General features: G+C 42.5%; 1 protein-coding gene across 3 annotated transcripts; it reads left to right on the forward strand.

Annotated features, from left to right (window-relative positions):
* The first annotated feature begins 15,324 nt into the window (after positions 1 to 15,324).
* zfp64 (zinc finger protein 64 homolog (mouse)) lies at positions 15,325 to 19,298 on the forward strand. Of its 3 annotated transcripts, XM_037771872.1 has the most exons (7): positions 15,325 to 15,592; positions 15,747 to 15,766; positions 15,842 to 15,908; positions 15,998 to 16,144; positions 16,353 to 16,415; positions 17,302 to 17,553; positions 17,650 to 19,298. In XM_037771872.1, the coding sequence occupies exons 1-7, from the start codon at positions 15,571 to 15,573 to the stop codon at positions 19,068 to 19,070; spliced, it is 1,992 nt and encodes a 663-aa protein (XP_037627800.1). In that variant the 5' UTR covers positions 15,325 to 15,570; the 3' UTR covers positions 19,071 to 19,298. The 3 variants fall into 3 exon arrangements, with proteins under 3 accessions (XP_037627800.1, XP_037627799.1, XP_037627801.1); XM_037771871.1 differs by having other exon boundaries at positions 15,326 to 15,592; positions 15,747 to 15,908; XM_037771873.1 differs by lacking the exon at positions 15,747 to 15,766 and having other exon boundaries at positions 15,326 to 15,592.
* Positions 19,299 to 20,106: the final 808 nt, after the last annotated feature.

A 20,106-nucleotide genomic window follows, 5' to 3' on the forward strand; every position in this document is an offset into this window, starting at 1 on the left:
TTATTAGTATTATACTTTTTATAGACTGAAGTGATTTGTGTGATCCAAACATTTCCAATGACTACAGGGCGTTGTAACGTCCAGAAGTCAAAATTTATTGTAAAAAGATAGATGTGGTGGCCAAAATGTTTAATATTTATCTTTGCTCTACTTTAGTGTCCAATATGACGCAATTGTGCCATAGCGTCATCTAATGGAATGTCAAATCTGTTCAATTTCTGTGGTTCGATGTCACGAGTTGATGGAAATTCATGCGGCCTCCTTTTTTCGGTAGTGATATATTATAGCTAAAAAACTAAAATTGAAAAGATTTTTTTCACTTCATTGTATTTGTCATTGTTTTTTTAACTAGGCAATATAGTTTTAGTGTAGTTTTAGTTTTTCTTAAAGGATATTTTTATTTAGTTTCAGTCAGTTTACTAAAAATATTTTTCACTGCTTACTTTCGTTTTAGTTTCAGTTTTAGTTTACTATAATAACCCTGATGTTTCCTCTATATTCATTCTGATGTGGTGCACCACCGCGAGTCCATGAGCGAGGCAAGTGGATAGTTCACATGTCGGTAATAACATCAGGAGAGTTGAGTGTCTGTTATTTAAACTTTTAAAATCAGTTGAAGAGGTGAAGTGAAGATAACGCTGTCGGTAGCCTACTGGTTACAAACAGACTCAGTAGTGAATGGCACACTAACGTGCTGACGGATTTGTGTGCTTCTAGCCAACCTGATCACATGGGAAGGTTTATAAATAGCATGACATTACAAGGACATTCTGCATATCATGAGGATTTATACGCCGCATTTATATGCCACGCAACAAAACTACGGTAACGTCCGCAGGTTTAGGCAACAATACCACTTAGTTAGGTTTAGGAAAAATGGCATGGTTGGTTAAAATAAGTATGTAACCTAAGTAAAATACATACAGAAAAAAACGTAACAGAAGCACGTAAAACACGTCACAAACATCACTTCAAAACACCGGTCTCAAACACCGGTCACCTGGTTGAAAGTCCTGTGTTTGTTGGACCCATCTACCTCCCCTTCCACCCACCATAAGCAGTCTTTCTCACTTTTTATTCTCCGTCACTAGCTCTGAGCGTAGCATATTTACACAGATGCGTTTACATTGGAGTCAGTACAGACTACATGGCGTACAAATGACACACCAAAAGGAAGAAGAGCGTTCTTATTGCACGCTAAATGCCTTGTGAATTATCATGTCATTCATACGCCTTTTCGTGCGACCAGGCTATTTTAGCTGAGCTAAACCAGAGAATATTTGGTTAAAACAGATCGCTGATGCTGGTTTGCCCTCACTGTTCTGATGTAACATAGCCCCAGTGCATTTTATGTGGAGTGACCACTGCACCGGACTCCCTTTAAAAAAGTAGCCTTTTAAATGCAACATTTCTTATCAGCAACTGGTCATATGGTAACTTGGGAGGCAATTTGGCCGTGTGTGTGTTCTGATTAATTTGGCATGCAGTTAGCAGTTAACACACCAGTCATAATTTAGTTTTAATGAAAACTCATCTAAACCTTTCATTTGCTCCTGGTGTTCTTCACCACTGTTTTGGAAGAAGGAAATAATGGGAGTAACTGGCAAACCAGCTTCATAAGTGACGTATGACTTTCTTTTGAAATAAGTGCTGTGCGGTGGATCTAATTTATGCCGATGTGAAGATTGTCTCATGTGGATTTGGAAAAGTGAGTGATAAATATTTGGAAAAGTAACTTTAATCCATTAATCAAAAAAATGCCGTGCAGATTAAAGAATAATGAAAATAATCATTAGTTGCAGCCTTACACCAGATGTTTGGGGGTCTTTGCTGTAGCTCGAGGGTGACCGCGTGTGGAAAGACTTCAGCTTTGGGTTTAGGGTTGAACTCCTTGGTCGTGGTTACTGTCAGATTTTCATGTCATAGTAAAAAAAATTGCTTCACATTTCACCAAGAAGAAATGTACTTCTCTGATTTCATGCATGAAGCACATACTTGGACACATTTTAAGACAGCTTGTTTATTAAAAGAATCATCGATGCTTTCATGAGCTGTTTTTTTACTGTAGTTTAAATCGATTTGCAAAATATCAAATTAAAGTTTATGTTTTTAGTTGGCTACATTTTCCTGTCTATATACATGATTTTTGACGCAATAACCTCCGTTACATCAATTAATTACTTCATGGTAATATGTGACTGTGAAACATTTAGAGGCAGAGATAGTGCAGCATGCGAACGAGAGCACTTTATGGTTAATAAAGTGTTTTGATCATCATATATAGGACTTGGGGAAACAGGTGCAGATGAAACAACTGGAACACATGGTGGAAGCCAGAAGCTCAGCGCACCTGTTCCCTCCCTGCTAAACAGCCTCGCAGTGGATCGTCTCTGGAGCACAAAATAACTTCCATCTCACACACGCGGCAGCAGCAGCAGCAGCAGCACCACCACCACACATTTCTCCAATTCTAATAGCGCAGAGATGGAGAACAGACATTTGTCCCTTTTAGGGCCAATAGCAATGGTGATAAATGAAAGCAGGACTCTTTCTCTATGCTGCTGGAAGATCTTAATGCATTTTCCTCTGGCCTGTGTAGACAGAGCACTCCACAGGGAGGGAGGGGAGGATAAGTAACTATAGGAGGTGGTAATGGTGTTGGTATCGGCTGGTGTTGTTTGCCCTAGCTGTATTGAAGCGATGGTCCCTGAGGAGCCTGGCACAGGGAGCTGGGTTTGTCAACCTTGTCTGAGGGACTTAATATGAAAACAACACTAATGAGAACCATTTCCATTGCTCTGTTTATTTTCAGAGATGCATTGAGCGGGGCATACGCACGGCTCAGTGATCGCACGTTGCATTGCATTCATTATGGGGCCCTGGATGGGCTACTGATACATTACACACAAACACACTTATAATTGCATTTTTTTTTTTATTGTTCAGTGCTACTTTTAATGCCGCACTGAAGCAAAATGGGCTCCATCTGACCAAACACAATCATAAGGTTATGCATCTTTTATCCTTTTAGAAATTCTGACTAAAAGCTAGAAATTAGACGTATTTAATAAGGAATCCACGACCAGAGCAAAAACACTACCATACTGTAGATTCTATAGTATCTGAAGAGTTATTCTCTTCATCAATAAATGACAAGCTTCAGCAGACAAGTATCATTTCCTCAAGCAAAATGAATCCTCCCGCGTCCATCTATTCACTCACAGACATGCCATTTTGAAAATCTCTCTAAAGTGACATTACTCCAGAGATTGAAACCACTATTTCATTGAGCAGAAAATTGCTATTGAATTTGGAGCTGAATAATTGGAAGCCGCGTTCCAATTCAAGCCGCAGAAAAGGTAGAGTTATGTTTTACTGTCACACTCAAACCAATGACATTCTGAAGCTGAGCGGCACAAATGGTATGGGTATTGTTGGACGGGACATTGCTCTCCTTTGTATATGTGCCATATCAAGCACGGAGTTGGAAGGCAATTTGGGAAAAGGATGCAATTCTCTTTGATTTGATAGAAGGCCATGAAATGGAATAAAGAAAAAAATAAATATCAGCATTTTAAAGCAAAGATACATGCATTGAGCTGTGTCCTTACATTTGCTGTATTTGTCAACATATTAGATTCCAAAATATTGGCTGAACTGAAACTGAAAACAGCGCTAAAGTCTTCTTTCAACTATTTCTGTACAGTTTTACAAAAGAATGCAGGGACGTATTCTTTGTGCAATGTCTAAGTATAAAAATCATAAATTAAATGTTTATTGTAATATTATGTTTACTAGGGGTGGGAACCACCAGAGGCCCCACAATACAACATTATCACAATACGATCTTACGATTTTAAACATTTGGCGATATGCTGAGTATTGTGATATGCTGTGTATTGTGATATACTGCGATTTATTACCTTTTTTCAACTGCAAATTATGTCGCTTGTCAACATCTGTATTATCTAATAACATACAGTTTTCAGTCTGTTCTACTCAGAGTTTTAATTCATGTATCTTGAGGTCAGAGGTCAAGGGACCCCTTTGAAAATGGCCATGCCAGATTTTCTTTGTCAAAATTTAGCATAACTTTGGAGCGTTATTTAGCGTTCTTCCCGACAAGCTTACAGGACATGTCTAACAGGACACCAATCTATTCCTTAGGTTTTTCTAGTTTCATATGATACCAGTAACTTCCCTCTAGCTTTAAAGGCATCAAAGAACTAGCGCCAACGAAGGCCAACCGTTGCGTCGTCTCACGTCGCCTTTGTCTTGGCCAAAAAGTTGAACTCGAACACACCGCAAAGACCACAGCCACAGCCAACTACCACGTACATTCTGCTCCTGCGTGAGATGAAATAACTCTCCACACCAGCAGGTAGCGGAAGTCCAGAAAACCAGAAGACCGAGGAAGGAGAATATACAAGCTGTTGTTATGATACATAAATGAAACAAAGCAGTGTTTGCCGACCATTTTCACACCACTCTCACTCACCACTTAGCTTCATTCCAGATGGCCATGTCGTTGTGAAAATATCCATGTGTCGGAATTAGGGCTGCACAAATAATCAAATATTAATCACGATCATGATTTTGTGATTGTGATATCGAGTTCAATAGAGTGCTGCAGCGATGACGTATTTTTGTAGGCCAACCAGGAAGTTAGCATCGTCCTGGTTCCCTCGACAAAATGCCAATGGGATTTTTCCATTGAATTTTGGATTATTGCAGAAAACAAGCTCTGTGGCAAAAAAACATTTATGCTACTTAATGATAATAATTACAAATGAACACCACTTTTATGATTTTTTAAGTGTAAATGCAATCGCCATAAGTAAAAAGCTAGCGCTACGCTATTAACAAACTACGCCAGTATATGTATACACATGACGGTGTTTAGTAGTCTCATTTAACCACTAGTTAGCAACCGCCTTTTTTAAGACACATAAAGGCCTCAAAATTCAAGAGTGGGATATTTACTGACATATTTTATGTCGTAGCACAAAAACGTTGAAATCTCTAAAGCTTGAATTAACCACAGACCTTATTTCAGGCAACTAACTAAAAACCCATTCCAAAAAACCCATTGACTTCCAGAAGGGGGGAACCGGAAGTGCTAAAATGCTAACTCATTTCCGGGTTTTAGGACTCATTCCTGCAGCCCTTTATATTGCCACAAAAAATATTGCGATACTATGCTGTATCATGTGTATTTTCCCCCACCCCAAATGTTGACATGCATCCAAATCAAAAGCGACACTATATTCCCCCTGATGTGGCAATAATGTTACAGGCATCTTTACAAAATTCTCATTTACAAAAACAGCCATCATTTAAGAAAAGAAGAAGTGCTTCAGTAGCTCTTTATCTGTTTGCTGTATTTCTTGTGTTGAGGTTGGTGGCACTGCCTCTCCCCCCCCCCGCCCCCCATCTCTCTGCCCCTCCCTTCATTCAGTGATCGTTTTGTGAACCCGTTAGCCTGTCATTGGTTTAGAGACTCCAAATGACCCTGTGTTTCTGCAGAAGACTCATTCATCCCCTCCCTCTCCCTCCCCAGGCCACTGGCAATACTGATGACCACCAGAAAGACACACGCACAGACATACACACACTTTATACAGACAGGCATTAGCACATGCACGAACACACTCGCACGCACACACACTGCTGGCTGCTGTGGTTTGCTGGTGTAATGTGCTTTGTTGTGTGAAGGTATCAATCAGAGGGGAGCAGATTATTAGAGTGTCTGAAAGAGATCAAACAATGTTGCCGTCTGCACCCACACATGGCTGATTTACAGGCAGGCTGATAAAGTACTGCAGCTCTCTGTCAGGGGCTACATGACGGCTCGCCGCGCTCTTAGGATAAATTATTGCAGAGGCCCGCGGTAATGTCTCTCCACCTAGCAACCAGCCGCCCCAGCCGCTGCCAGGGGAGCCCTGCCTCGTCTGCCATAATGGCACTGTGTCCGGGGTCAGCAGTTACTGTATCGTAGCAGGGTGGGAGGGATATATACACACACATATACACACGCGCACGCTCGAAATGCGTGTGCGTGCCGCTCCTCGTTTGTCTCTACACCTGCCATTGGAAGCAATGCCAAAAGACACTCAGGGATGACTGCAGGAGGACTGAGTGGACACAGGGGAGGCGCTGATGTCCCGCCACAATTTTGCAGTAGAGCAACATTTTGAAAAACTGACGCCAAGGTTCCAAACAAGACAGCGCTGAGAAGGGAGGGGGGGCGCCATTATCAAAAAATAAGGCTTGGCGAAAACATTATAGAAAGCCATTTGTAACACTACGTCTGATCTCACTTATGCGATTGGCTGAGAGGCAATTCTACAGACACATTATTTCACACTAAGCCGTAACTGTCTCTGCCCTCATGTCAGTACGCAGGCCTGCACAAACACAACCGCTTCCTGATTGATAAGAGCCTAATAGGCACATTTTTATATACTAGCGTCTTTATGACAAAACACAGCATCTACTTGATCCACTTCCCAAAACAAGGCCACACATTTTGCTTTAGCAGGCAGTGACAAAGATAGATATATAGATAGGAATCAAAATGAATAAGTCACCACCCAGAAGTGGATTTCACTTACAGATGACGCATAACTATTTCATATCCCGCTGAGTTCCTGGCCTTTTATTTACTCAAGATGGCTTTTTTTTCTCTCTCTACACTGAGCAAGGTCAGAGAATGTAGAAGAAATTGGTAGGGAAGACACAGAGCTGCAAAAAAACAGAGTAGAAAAACTATACCGAGATGCTAAAAGATAGATGCTGTCGATTGAGTGTAATGAATATTTTACTGAGGCTTTCTCCATTAGAGCTTTTCAACGGCATCTTTCTATATAAAAAAAAGAGAGAATGTAAGAAATAAAAACAACTAAAACGTATTTTTTTCTAGCACTAAGGTGGTCCGCAGTGAGGAGTTCAGAAACTGGCTTTGGCAAGTCGTCTGCCATTTCAGTAGTGGCTGGGTGATCGCCGTCTCCCTGCCCCCTCCCCTGTGTTATCTCGCTCAAAGCAGTGCCATCCCTCCATTGTAATAATGCCGCTTCCCAGCAGCCCTTGGAGTGACCTTTCTTTAATTAACTGCATCTTGATGAGCAGATCTACATAGAATGTGAAGGTTAATTAATGAAGTATCACTGCTTAGTCTTAAAACCATCACCTAGCGGATGACAGCCAGCCCACCACTCTCAATTTTACCCCCCGATCTCATTAGCAATGGTAGGCCAACGGACAGCTTCGCTCTGGCCAGTGGATCTCAAGTAAATTGTATCAAAGACAGGCCCTTTGATATCCTTCATATGGCTACATAAGACCACATTCTGACTCTACACTTTGAATAATATATGAGAAATGCTCACAAATACACACACACACACACACACACAGTCTTGCATCACATAATGTGTTTCTCTGAGGTATGAATCTAGTCGGCAACCCCATAAATAATTCAAATGAAGGTAAAATAATATTTCAATTAAGATCCGTGTAATCGGTTTTCCTGCAAACAAATACATGATGGATGGTGATGGATAATTCTTGTATTATTGCACAGTTTCATCTTGATAAGCTTTCGGTTTCCGCGTGATTTCATTTCAGCGTCGCTTATCGTCGCGATTCGGAAAGAGGATCCACATTAGCGAACGTCGCCCGACTACTAAAAGTGTCCTCCGGTGGCGGTTTCGAGCTGGTAAAGGATGGGACGATGATGATGATCGGGGGGTCTACGGTTACGGCGCGTTATTCCCAAACCTGGCTGTGCTCACACAGCTTTTTCGTCTATCTGTAATCTATCACAGGAAAGCGGATGATGTGAGCCGTCACCTCAAAGCACTTAGAGCACAGACACTAGGACACGGTGGACATGTCCATCACCATGCATGTTGTTGATTGCAAAGTTTTCCCTCCTGGGTATCGCGGGCCGGGCCAGCCACCTGGGCTCATTTACCTCCCCACCTGGCCTGGACATTGGAAAATTAAACTGAAAGTATCCAAGATTACCACACTGGGCTTGGCTGCTTTCATGTCGAACGAGTCAAAAGAGGATGATTTTTCGAATTCATTCAGATTTTTCCACCCGATTGAATATCGTGTCATTATCCTGCTATAAATCTGCCAGCTTGTATGCATTGTATGCAGTTTCACTGACAACTAACAACTTCTCTGAGTGACTGTGTGCTGCTGCAGCATATACACAGATGTGCACGGAGATCTCCATCAGGAATCACTATATCGTCTCTGTGCCAGTATTTCTCAGCGCTGAGAAATATGATTGAGGTTCTCTGAGTAACCTTGCCGTAGCCCCTAAAGTCAAAGCATTAATGCATGGCTTGACTTTCGGAGGCACGAAACAACTTCCGCGAGACAGCCGAGTTTGACAAGTGCGTGTTTATCCTTTTTATCCAATATCTGCGGAATAAAAAGAATAAAATATGACAGATGTACCACGGCCATCTGGATGCGGCTAACCCGGGAGCAAAGCTACCAGTCTCTATTTGTGTCTGTTAGCACTAAAAAGTTATTGATTCTCACCGTTTACCCGCTAAAGCCGTTTGACAGCAGACACAACCACGTATGTAAAAGCTGACATGGCTGACTTCATGACAAGCTAACAAAGAGTGATACTCCCCTGCTGTCTGTGTATTTTATAGAAAAAGAATAGAATAGAACTTTCTCTTCTGGCGCTGTATATCTATACCTTATTTGTATGACAATGCCTCATTTATGGATCAAGTCGTAAAGAAAAAGACAGAGTGAAATTCCATTTTGTTTCTCATGAATTGTTAAGATTTTGCCGGGGTAAACTCGATCCCTAATTGGTGTAGCTTTTTGCTACCACTGATACGGTGTCACGCCTTCACTGATGATGACTGTCAGGTAAACTTTCTATATAGAAGTATTTCTCCGTCGAGGCGTCTATCTGATTTCCCTTTCAGCGCCTCGAATGACACCCCGCTAAAAGCTGGCACAATACGCTTTCCCGCACACAACGCTGTCACCAAAGACAACTTGGGGAGAGAGAAGAAGCGAGTGTTTTTTGAGAGTTTGAAACAAAATAGCTGGTGCAGCATTTCCCCATTTCCGTCTGAAATCCTTGACGCCAGAGGATTTACAGCGAAGTGAAGTGAGGTGGGTGCTGCTGTATGGAACGAGCTGTGGGGGCTGACTTAGCTGGGGTGTGTGTGTGTGTGTCTGTGAAAGTGGGGGGGTCCACACTATACACTCATGCTGACAGGGATCCTCCCTGTAGCGCGTGCTTTTTTTTCCATTAGTTCCTTACTCACTCTCTTGCCCTCCAGACCCGCAGAGTGAGGAAGATTTAAGTGGCCAGTCAAGTGAAATCCCCAAGGTTTGGCAGGTGTGAGGTCTGGCTTCATTATCTACAGACACCTCTGTCCAATTATGAGCCTTTCTCCCTCTGTGACGATGATGATGCCGCGTGTGTGTGTGTGTGTATCCGCGAGTTTGTCTGTAGGTGTGTGTGTGTCATGAATAAGCCAGCCTCATTGTTATCTGTCTAACTATCAAGATTCTCTCCTCTCTATCATTGACAACACACACATTCGCACGTCACACTCACGCGCGCACATGCACACATCTTTTGTTTAGATTTAGCTCTGTAGATCTATCTATCAAAAACCCAAAAATATTCATCCCATCCGTGGCTTCGTTTTCCTGCACTTTCCTGCAACACCTGAAACCGACTCGTGCGTTAATGGTCAGCAACCGTTAATTAGGACTCGCTGTAAAAGCAAAGCGAAGCAAAAGCAATAAATTACACGCGACCGTCCTGTAATCAAAAGTCTCACTTGGTTTTTGATACATCTCTGTGGCTTCTCCATTTTGCTGACCCACTGGTTCCAAAATGTCAGCTTACTACAAACTGGAGCACTGCTTCAAACAAACACAGGGGTCTCTTTTTCTAGCCTGATTTTGGACACCCCCTGCTGACACTACAGCAAAATACAAGGCACCTACCTACAATGCATTCCTTCCACAGCAGACTTCACTAAAAAATACTTCAGTTTTGACAGAAATGCGCTTTTTAATGAGGAGACACGAAAGCTAATTTTTATTCCTAAGAGTAACATTCACATTTGATGCGTCCAAGCCGCTGTATCAGCAAAAACGTACATTTTAAACAATATCAAAAATTGTTATACATAAAAACAATGGTTACAATTGTGTCTTCATTTACATCCCAGCGTGTTTCTTAGGGTTGAATATTCCCCTACTGAGGCTACGGCCTGCTATTGTCTAAGAAGCCACATGTACCCTCTGGTCTCTGGTTAGCCTGCACTCATCTGCAGCCCTATCATCTGCATCAGTTGGCAGATACAAAGAGCATTGCGCTGTTTTGCGTGTGAGCATGTGCGCCTTTTGTGTGTAGCGCTGCCTTGCGCTTGCTCGTGTGTGTGTATGTGTGTGTTTGTGTGTGTTCACTGTCTTTTTATATGATAAAGTGGGAGTGTTGGAGGCATGTGACGGTTCCCAGACTTGGGCTCTGTTTTTATCTGATGCTGGGATGGCAGCTGTGTGGACCAAAGGAATTCATACATGTGTGTATAATTTGTCTTATGGCTCTAAACAAAAACACGGTACTCTTTTTACCCCTTCGATTTTTTACATGACCCAAACAGGAGGTCACTGAGTGTGTTTAGTTTCATTATAATTCAAGTGCTGTCTATAAATAGGATAGACCACAAATCTAAGCAGTGTTTTCTCTCTATATATATAACAAACTATCAACATATTTGAACCAATGAGGGCTGAAGCATGTTGCAGCACCAGCTTTGAACTCACCATTTTATTTGCCTCCTCTTAATGATAATAATCTCTGGGCTGGCAGCGGCGAATGAGCCTCCCCTGAATCGCAAAAAGAGAAAAAAAAGACATGAATTAATAATGAGCAAAATTACTCACACGCTGCACACCACGACCTGCCGCAGCACGGTGAGCAGCGGGCCCTAAGGTGACAAAGCTGGATAAATATTTTATGTCTAAATATGATTTTGGGGTCCCGGGCCTGCTGTCTGACAATCCTGCCCAGGTTATTGCAGCACATGGATGAACCGTATAGCTAAAAAAGAGCTTTGGAATCCGTCTGCGGCTCTTGTCTGGACACTCAGAGATCAGGTTTTAATGTGTAGCACCAGCCAGGCTTCTGAGGCTTGCTTCTTTGCCAGTGAAGTGAGTAGACGGTGTTCTTTGGGTGCCCTCAGGTGGAAGCCCGGTATAATTGCTGTTGACAACCTACAAGTCATTGTGCAATTAAAGCATCTGCCGCTCCTGTGTGGCAGCGGGCTGTGATGCCTTGTGACAGCTCGTAGCCATTAAGCAACTGTAAGCAGCTGGCGTGCCTCGGTGGGGGAAAATAATGTGACAGAGGCACTCCCCCCTATTGTTGCCCTTGTCTCATTGGGGAAAAGAGGGACATTACATCACTCACTGAATTCCCGGGCATCTCGATGAATGGGGAAGGAGCAAATCTACCAAATTAGACTTGGCACAGCAGGATGTCCAAGTGATACTTTGTTTCTGAGTGCAACACATGAAAAAGAGCTTATTGTTTTAAAAAAGACAGAGATCCCCTTAACTCTAGTGACAAAACAGGGACTATCATGCAGTCGCCTAACCAGGTTGGTATTGCTGTAAATTAAGAGCTATAAACAATTTGTCCCTTGGTCGATTAGTCAGGAAATCAATTGGCAACAATTCTGATAATCAATCAATCAATCATTTAAGTAATTTCAGCAAAAAAAAGTAATCAAATGTTTATATATATTCAATATGTGTACAAAAGTTTTTTTTTCTTTTAAAAGTACAGTGTGTAGGATTTGGCAGCATCTGTACAGGTGGGAATCACCAAGAGGCCTCACATATATACGATACAATATCATCATGATACTTAAGTCACGATATGATCTTATTGCAATTTTAATATGGTGAGTAATGTGATAATATATATTGCAATTTATTACCTTTTTTCAACTGCAAATCTTGCAGTTCGTCAACATCTGTTTTATTTAATAAGATACAGTTTTCATTCTGTTCATCTCAGAGTTTTTATTCATATATCTTGAGGTTAGAGGTCAATGGACCCCTTTGAAAATGACCATGCCTGTTTTTCCTCACCAAAATTTTGCGTAACTTTGGAGCGTTATTTAGCGTTCTTCCCGACAAGCTAACATGACATATTTGGTACCGTTGGTTTTCTTGTTTCATAAGATACCAGTATCTTCACTCCAGCTTTAAGACTGAGCCTGCTACAACCTCTGAAAGCAGCTACAGAATAGCGGCCGTCAGATTATTAAGAGGTTAATTGTTTATATAATAAAAGATATATCAATACTTGACATCCATGTATCGATACAATATTGCCCCGCGATACTATGCTGTATCGATTTTTACCCCACCCCTAGCATGTAGTGGTGTGGTTGCAGATTGCAACCAACTGAATACTCCTCCCTTTCCAAGATTGCGGAAACATGAGCTGCCAAGTGCAAAGCTTTTGCACTCTGTGGTTCACATTACTGCAGTTACACAAGCGTGTCGGAGAACTACGGTGGTCTTCAGGTAACGTATAAACGCGAAAGGCTCTCTCCAGAACCAGTGTTTGGTTTGTCTGTTCTGCGCTACTGTAGAAACATGGCAGAGCAACATGGCAGACTCCGTGAAGAGGACTCGCTCCCTATGTAGATATGAAGGGCTCATTCTAAGCTAACGAAAACACAACGATTCTTAGTTACAGGTGATTATACACTAATGAAAACATAGTTATGAATATCATATTCCATTTCTGCTAATAGATCCCCTGAAATGTTACACACTGCTCCTTTAATCTGAAAATAATTTGCATCTTAATCGATAATGAAAATAATTGCAAGTTGCAGTCTTTCTGGGAGTATTTGTAATGATACACCTTACTGTTGGTGCAGAGTTTCCTCATAAATAAGAGCTTATAATAAAGTGACTTAACTGTTCACTCATAAGACTCAGGAGCTGCAAGAGTGAAAAGTGAAAAACCAGATTTACAATTCTTTTGGTTGAGTCTAGATCAAAGTAGAGAGCATTGGCCTGTTCTCCGCTGCTGGGGGGATGACACAAGTCTTTCTTTAATTAACCCATGTCTGAGTCATTTGTCTGTCGCATGTGAATGTGCTCTTTGATGTACATTTAACAGTACCGACTTTGTGGGGGGATTTATGTGCATATGATTTGCACACTCTTCGGTCAGATCAAATGATTTATTTAATCATTTCCTTTTCATGCATTTTCTTTTTTCTTTTGGACCGAGTCATCCATTTTTAAAATGCCCTGAGAAAACAGTACTTTTCCTACTAATATGACATAAACTGTTACCATACATGCTTTTGAATCTATGGGGACAATCCTGACAGAATCAAATTCAAAGACAGCAGTAATCAAGTAGTCAGATTCGTTTGAGCAGGCCATGAAAGGCACTGCACTGTGTGTGAGTGTGTGTGTGTGTGTGTGTGTGTGTGTCAAGGATTTGCTGTTTCAGCAGGGAAGGAATCAGTCCTGTGCCTTTGCCATGCAGGAAAGTCAGCGTAAGGAAATTCCTGAGCTTCACAGTGGCAATCAGGCAGTTAAGGACCTGCCACTGAAAATGGAGCTGTATGTCAGTCACTTTCATGGCTTATTCACACTAGCACGACTGCTCTGGCATAAAAAAAGAGGCATTCTCATTCACTCACCCCAACAACTCAGTAAATTGCCCTTACTTGAAAGATGGTAGAGTATGTATATTTAAGTGCCCTACAGCAATTGCTACATCTGAAAGCTTACCTTCTCACACCAGGAATATTCTTTTAGTCGTTGCACCACAGCCAGGACTTTTAGGCCAACGTCGAGTATCAGTTGTTATTTTTATGGTCCAACAAACGAGTATTTTTAGTATGCATGGTAGCTAGGCCATTGTGGGCCTTTTCATTGGACTTCCAACACGACAGGTGGCAGTAATGCTTACATTAGCTTAACGGTCGTCCTAAGCTTTTTAGAAACGAAGAAAACACGGTTATAGCGGGAGAATATCCTCAAATGTTTCTCACTTTGAGTTGAATGTTGTCTGAATGATAAAGTTTTATATGAGTAGGCTGTCTGTACTTTTTTAAAAAGAACTAAATAACATGTTCAGGACAGAAGAGGCCATGTGGCTGAATCCCAAGTTCAGTGCTAAAGCTGCATTCAGGTACTCGTAAATACCCAAAGTCAATTACTCCAGTGACATTTACTCAACAATAGGCCAGGGGTCAGCAACCTTTACCGTCAAAAGAGTATAGAGAATATTACGAGAATAAAGTCATACGTTTACGAGAAAAAAATAATATTCATAATATTATGACTTTATTCTTGAAATCTCAGATTTTTTTTTTTTCCTCAATGGGGCCCTAATACTCCGTTGTAGCGTTGAACCATAGACCTACACCAATGATAAATAAAAATGAAAATGTAAACAAAAAACAGTGATTCATTTCCATTTTTAAAAACCCACAGGGAGCCACTAGAGAGGGGCTAAAGAGCCGCATGTGGCTCCGGAGCCGCAGGTTGCTGACCCCTGCAATAGGCCATGATTATTTATGTATTCATTTATTTGTTTACACTTTTTTTTTTGCGCAATTAAGACAGTCAGAAGACAGGTTATGACACACTGGCAGAATACACAGAGGAAAAATATCAGGCTTTTACAATTGGTGTTTTGATTAGTTGACTTTCCAAAATTACAAGTATATACAAGACAATTCTAGAGGAAAACCAAATAGCAATAAAAAATATATAAATAATAACAACAGTACAATAGTTACTGTAAAAAATATAATCGTGTAACCAAAAAAATACACAACTTTTATCGTGTTATCGTTCCTATCAGTTTTTATGCACCAAATATATCTGGAACAAGCTCCCAGAAAACTGCAGGTGCAACCAAAGCTTAAAACCTTCCTGTTTGCTGCTGCCTTTTATTAAACCAGATAATGATCTTATACTGCACTAGAGCTTTTACTCTTGTGTGTTATACTCTATTTTAGCTTCTTTCTATCCAAGCTTTTATTTTTAGCTTGTTTTTATTTTCTAATCTTTAATGTTTTTATGTTTTTATAACTGTTTTAATTATGTCTTAATGTTCTTGAATGTTTATGTAAAGCACTTTGAATTGCCCTGTTGCTGAAATGTGCTCTACAAATAAAGCTGCCTTTGCTTTGCCTATGGTCCATGCTCAGAGGTGATAGTTTAGATTTTTCCTACAGCTTTTAAAGGCATCATGTGACGTAGCCCGGACGACAAAACGCATGCTTATCCCGCTGCCGTAAAGCCCACGCAGCATGTCGCAAACCCGACTTGTATTAGTGTTGTCAGAGAAGTAAACTGTTATTGCCATTGATAATGTAAACCGCGGTAGATTTGCGTTTTGAAATATAATAATAGTTGTGCTGTCTGCGTTTAGTGCAGTTTAAAGACATGCTGGACGTCTTATAGGCTTTAAGGAGCCAGAAGATGAGTTGATCAGCAGAAACAAGCTCGAAAATGGCAACATACAACACCGAAGGTAAAGGATCCCTAACTAGACTACATCTCTAACATCCCAGTCATGATTTAGCATCTTAATATTGCAGTCATCTTGTTGCCAGTGTCACATATTCATGCAGCTTCCTATATTGACATCATGGGTGCTTGTTTTGTGTCTCCTGGTGTCTGTGCAGGACATGCTGTTGTGGTGGAGGTGAGCCCAGACATCCACATCTGTGGCTTCTGCAAGCAGCAGTATAATAACTTTGAGATCTTTCTCGCCCACAAGCAAAATGGATGCTCCTTACCCACCTCTGACACATCAGCCACCACTGCAACAACAACCACTCTCACAGGTAAAAAAACAAAAAGCTGTACTTCTGGTTTTGTTGTCAATTATTTGCATGCAGACTTGATTTACAGTCATATTCTCATTCTGCTCCAGATTCCAGCACTGAGTTTGTTTTCGAGGAAACCTACCAGACCTGTGTCATGAGAGGTGTCAAAAAGATCCTGACCAAAGCACAGAAAACACCTTCCAAAAAATTAAAACCTTCCCTGACTTCAAAGAGACACAGCTGCTGTTTCTCAGGTTGGTGCCTCTTTCCATTTACGACCGTAACACATTCCTTCTTTTTCAGCTGCCGTGCAGGGAAAACAGCACTTCCTGCCCACGTCTATTAGCTGTTATTTATTTAGGACGCTTCTAGATGCATTTACAACAGGCTACACACACCGGCTACACACACCTTGTAAAAGCACTATTTCAGTTTTTTTCTGTTCTGTATTTCTGTCTACAGGTTGCACTTTTAAGACGCAGTATGGCCAAAAAGACATGGAGCGGCATCTCAAAACCCACACCGGTATGTCAACGCTTTGCACTTGTCATTCTCTGTTGCTTAAGCACTTAAAGCAGCAGTAGGCAGAATGTTTTTGGCATTATTGGGACAAAAATTCCATAATAACCTTTCAGCATATTGTAATTCAAGTGTTCTGAGAGAAAACTAGACTTCTCACCTCCTCATGGCTCTGTTTACAGGCTTTAAAAAATGTATCCCTGTGACGGGAGACTTTGGCCAATCACAGGTCATTTCAGAGAGAGAGCGTTCCTATTGGCTGTTCATTCAACGGAGGCAGCTGTCAATCACTCGCAAACTCCGATCAAACGGTCAAACTAGGCAGCGCTGATCGAATATGAATCAATATTCTGTTACTTTAATGCCTATTTATGTTTTCAGAAACATCTTGTAGTGTACTGTTTAGCTGTGAAATGAGAAAGTTTGCTCCGGCTGGTGGGCGGTGCTTGGTAGTTCCTCAATTGATCTCAACATGGCTTCAAACTTTCTCATTTTATAGCTTTAACAGTACACTACAAGAAGTTTCTGAAAACGTTTTGTGCGAGAAATAGGCATTACAGTAACAGTATATTGATTTATATTTGATCAGCGCTGCCTAGTTTGACCGTTTGATTAGAGTTTGCGAGTGACTGACAGCTGCTCAGAGACGGCAAGGCTCCAGCTCGGCTCTGATTGGTTGTTTTCCTCCGGTCTCTGAAATCTTGCAGATGCCATTAGGAGCACCGGAGGACACAGAGGCACATTATTTTTTTTAAATTAACTATCTCATGCATTACTGTCAGGATATAGTGACTGTTTTATAAAAATAACTTTTTAAAATCAGATTTGCTCCACAGCTTCCCACTGCTGCTTTAAGAATCAGATATTGACTGGTGTTGTTTTTCCCATCCAGGTGAGAAGCCGTTTGAATGTGAGCTGTGCCACAAGCGCTTCAGTCGGCGGGACAAGCTCAACATGCACAGCCGCTCGCACACGGGCGAGAAGCCGCACAAGTGCAAACACTGTCCTTACGCGGCGGCAGACAGCAGCAGTCTGAAGAAGCACCTTCGCATCCACTATGATGAGCGGCCTTTCAAATGCCAGATCTGTCCATACGCCAGCCGTAACTCCAGCCAGCTCACCGTCCACCTCCGCTCACACACTGGTAGGTAGTCACAAATCAAGAATTGTCAGCAACTGTGGAATTTAGACTGCATTTAAGAATCATTTTTTCTTGTCATTCATTTGATTTCACTCCAAGGGGACGCACCTTTCCAGTGCCAACAGTGTGATGCAAAGTTCAAAATCAACTCAGACCTGAAGAGGCACATCCGGATCCACTCCGGCGAGAAACCCTACAAGTGTGACTTCTGCGAGTATCGCTGCGCCATGAAAGGCAACCTGAAGTCTCACATCCAGATCAAGCACGGCACCGAGAACTCCTTCCACTGCGTGCACTGCGATTTCCAGTGTGCCAGCAAGACCGCTCTGCGGCAACACTCGCGAGAACACCAGCCCACCCAGCCCATCCGGTGCTCCAAGTGCACTTACTCCTGCGCAAGCAAGGGGGCGCTCAAGGTCCACGAGAGGATCCACTCGGAGGATCGCCCCTTTAGGTGCGACTTCTGCAACTTCGCCTCCAAGCAGCGCAGCAACCTCGTCATCCACAAAAAGAAGTGCCACTCGGATAAGCCGGAAAACGGCGGTGGCGGCGGCGGGAAAGGTGGGGGGAAAAGCGGAGGAGGGGACTCCCCGAAGCCCGTTGGCTCCAGGTACCGGGCCAAGCTGGAGGCGGCTCGAGCTTTCTGCTGTGACTCGTGCGACGCTTCCTTTGTGAGGGAAGACTCCCTGCGAAGCCACAAGAAGCAGCACAGAGACACTCAGAACGTGTTGCAGCTCCAGCTCTCCGCGCCAACCGATACAGTCAACCTGGTTCCCGTCACGGCGTCGCAGAGCAACACCCAGCTGGAAGTTCCTCTCCCGTCTGACTCCATGGCTCCTTACAGCAGTGCACAGCTCAAAATCATCGTCTCCCACCCTCTTGGTCAGGAGAACGCCTTAATTCCAGCTGGTGTGGACAGTCAGCACAAGACCAGCATGGTCCTACTGAGCCCAGAGAACCAGGACATGGTTGTGAACTCCATGATCCAACATGTGAACCTGCTCACGCCCATGCAGCCCCTCGGGATGTCCCAGACTGCAGAGGCCACCCTAGAACCCCAGACAGTCCTGTTGACGCAGCTCAGCCCCGGCGGCGGCGACGCAAACAACCCACTCCACCAGGCCCTGCTGCACACGGCCATTACCGCTCAAGACTCCGGCGGCAGCTCACAGACTTTCATCACAACCTGCTCTGAGCTGGAGGGACTCAACGCCTTGATCCAGGAGGGCGGCACGGAGGTCACAGTGGTGACAGAAGGGAACACCGCCACCATGGTGACCACAGCGACTCCACCCGACATGGTGTGCGGTCCGTCGGAGGACCTGTCCAAGCCAGCGGTTGCGTTCAGGGAGAGTGCCTTAACCTGCGAGGAAAGGGCGCTGCTGGTGCCGAACATCAGCCTGGGTGGCCAGAATGTGGTCATCCACGGCGTTCCACTGATAGTGTCCACTCAGCCACAGCAGCTCTCTCCTCAAACACTCTACTCAGACTCACACACACTGGAAGGCATCCCTCAATGAGTGGAGGGTCCGGTGTGTTTTTCTGAAAATAGAAAAACTTTAACTGCATCATAAGCTATTTCTTTGCCAGTAAGAACTCTTAGGTTATGTTACGTATGTGCAGGCTGATAACCCTCTGAGACCCACAATAGACCTGTTTTTGTCTTTTTTAGGGGGGTACAGGGGGTCTTTAGGGGGAGATAGCAGGTCAACAGTAGATGTCACATAGAAGTGGTGTACATCATCTGAAAGCGGAGAACCTGAAGATTAATTTGAGATGCAGCTCAGCACTGTGTGTCAAGTTGTTCTAGTCATAAATCAGAAATAAACATTCATTAATTTATTAAAATAAAGTGTATAAGGGTTTAGAACATTATGATTGACGTAAATGATGGTCATTCTCATGCTCTATTATGACTCATACATTTTTGGATTGATATCGTTTGAGTTAGTGCTAAATTTAAAACATTTTTACCAATTGAGAATTGATAATCCCTCCAAAATACCACATTAAGACACCAAGACCTTGAGGAACAGCATAGAAAAAGACATGCTGAGATTTGGTATCAAACACTTTTGACATTTGGAGATTTCCGCAAGAATTTCATTTTTTGGCGATTAGATGGCGAGCACTTCTGTTCTGGTAACTGCTCAGAAAGCCCCTTATTATCAATCTAGCTAGGAAAGTGATCCATCCTCTGAATGCTCTAGGTATCTAGTTTGTGGCTGTAAAGTTTCATGAGGCTGTGATAATGCTAGAGGTCACTACAGGTCATTTTATACAGTGAGGTCAAGTTTAAAAAAAATGGTCTCTCAACAATGAAATGGCTACTATGGGGACTAACGTCATTACACACATGAATACAATTGGGCTCATTGGATCCACAAGAATCTCAGCTTTCCAGTCATACCCAATTTATGTAATTCCAAGACTGTTTAGGTACCCCAGGATGCAGAAATATTCAAACACATAATTTTTAGAATAGCTAATAGAAACACATTTATACTGCATGTGATTATCATAAAGTGGGCATGTCTGTAAAGGGGAGACTCGTGG

The sequence above is a fragment of the Sebastes umbrosus genome, chromosome 6, assembly GCF_015220745.1.
Source record: "Sebastes umbrosus isolate fSebUmb1 chromosome 6, fSebUmb1.pri, whole genome shotgun sequence".
In the NCBI taxonomy this organism is placed as follows: Eukaryota; Metazoa; Chordata; class Actinopteri; order Perciformes; family Sebastidae; genus Sebastes; species Sebastes umbrosus.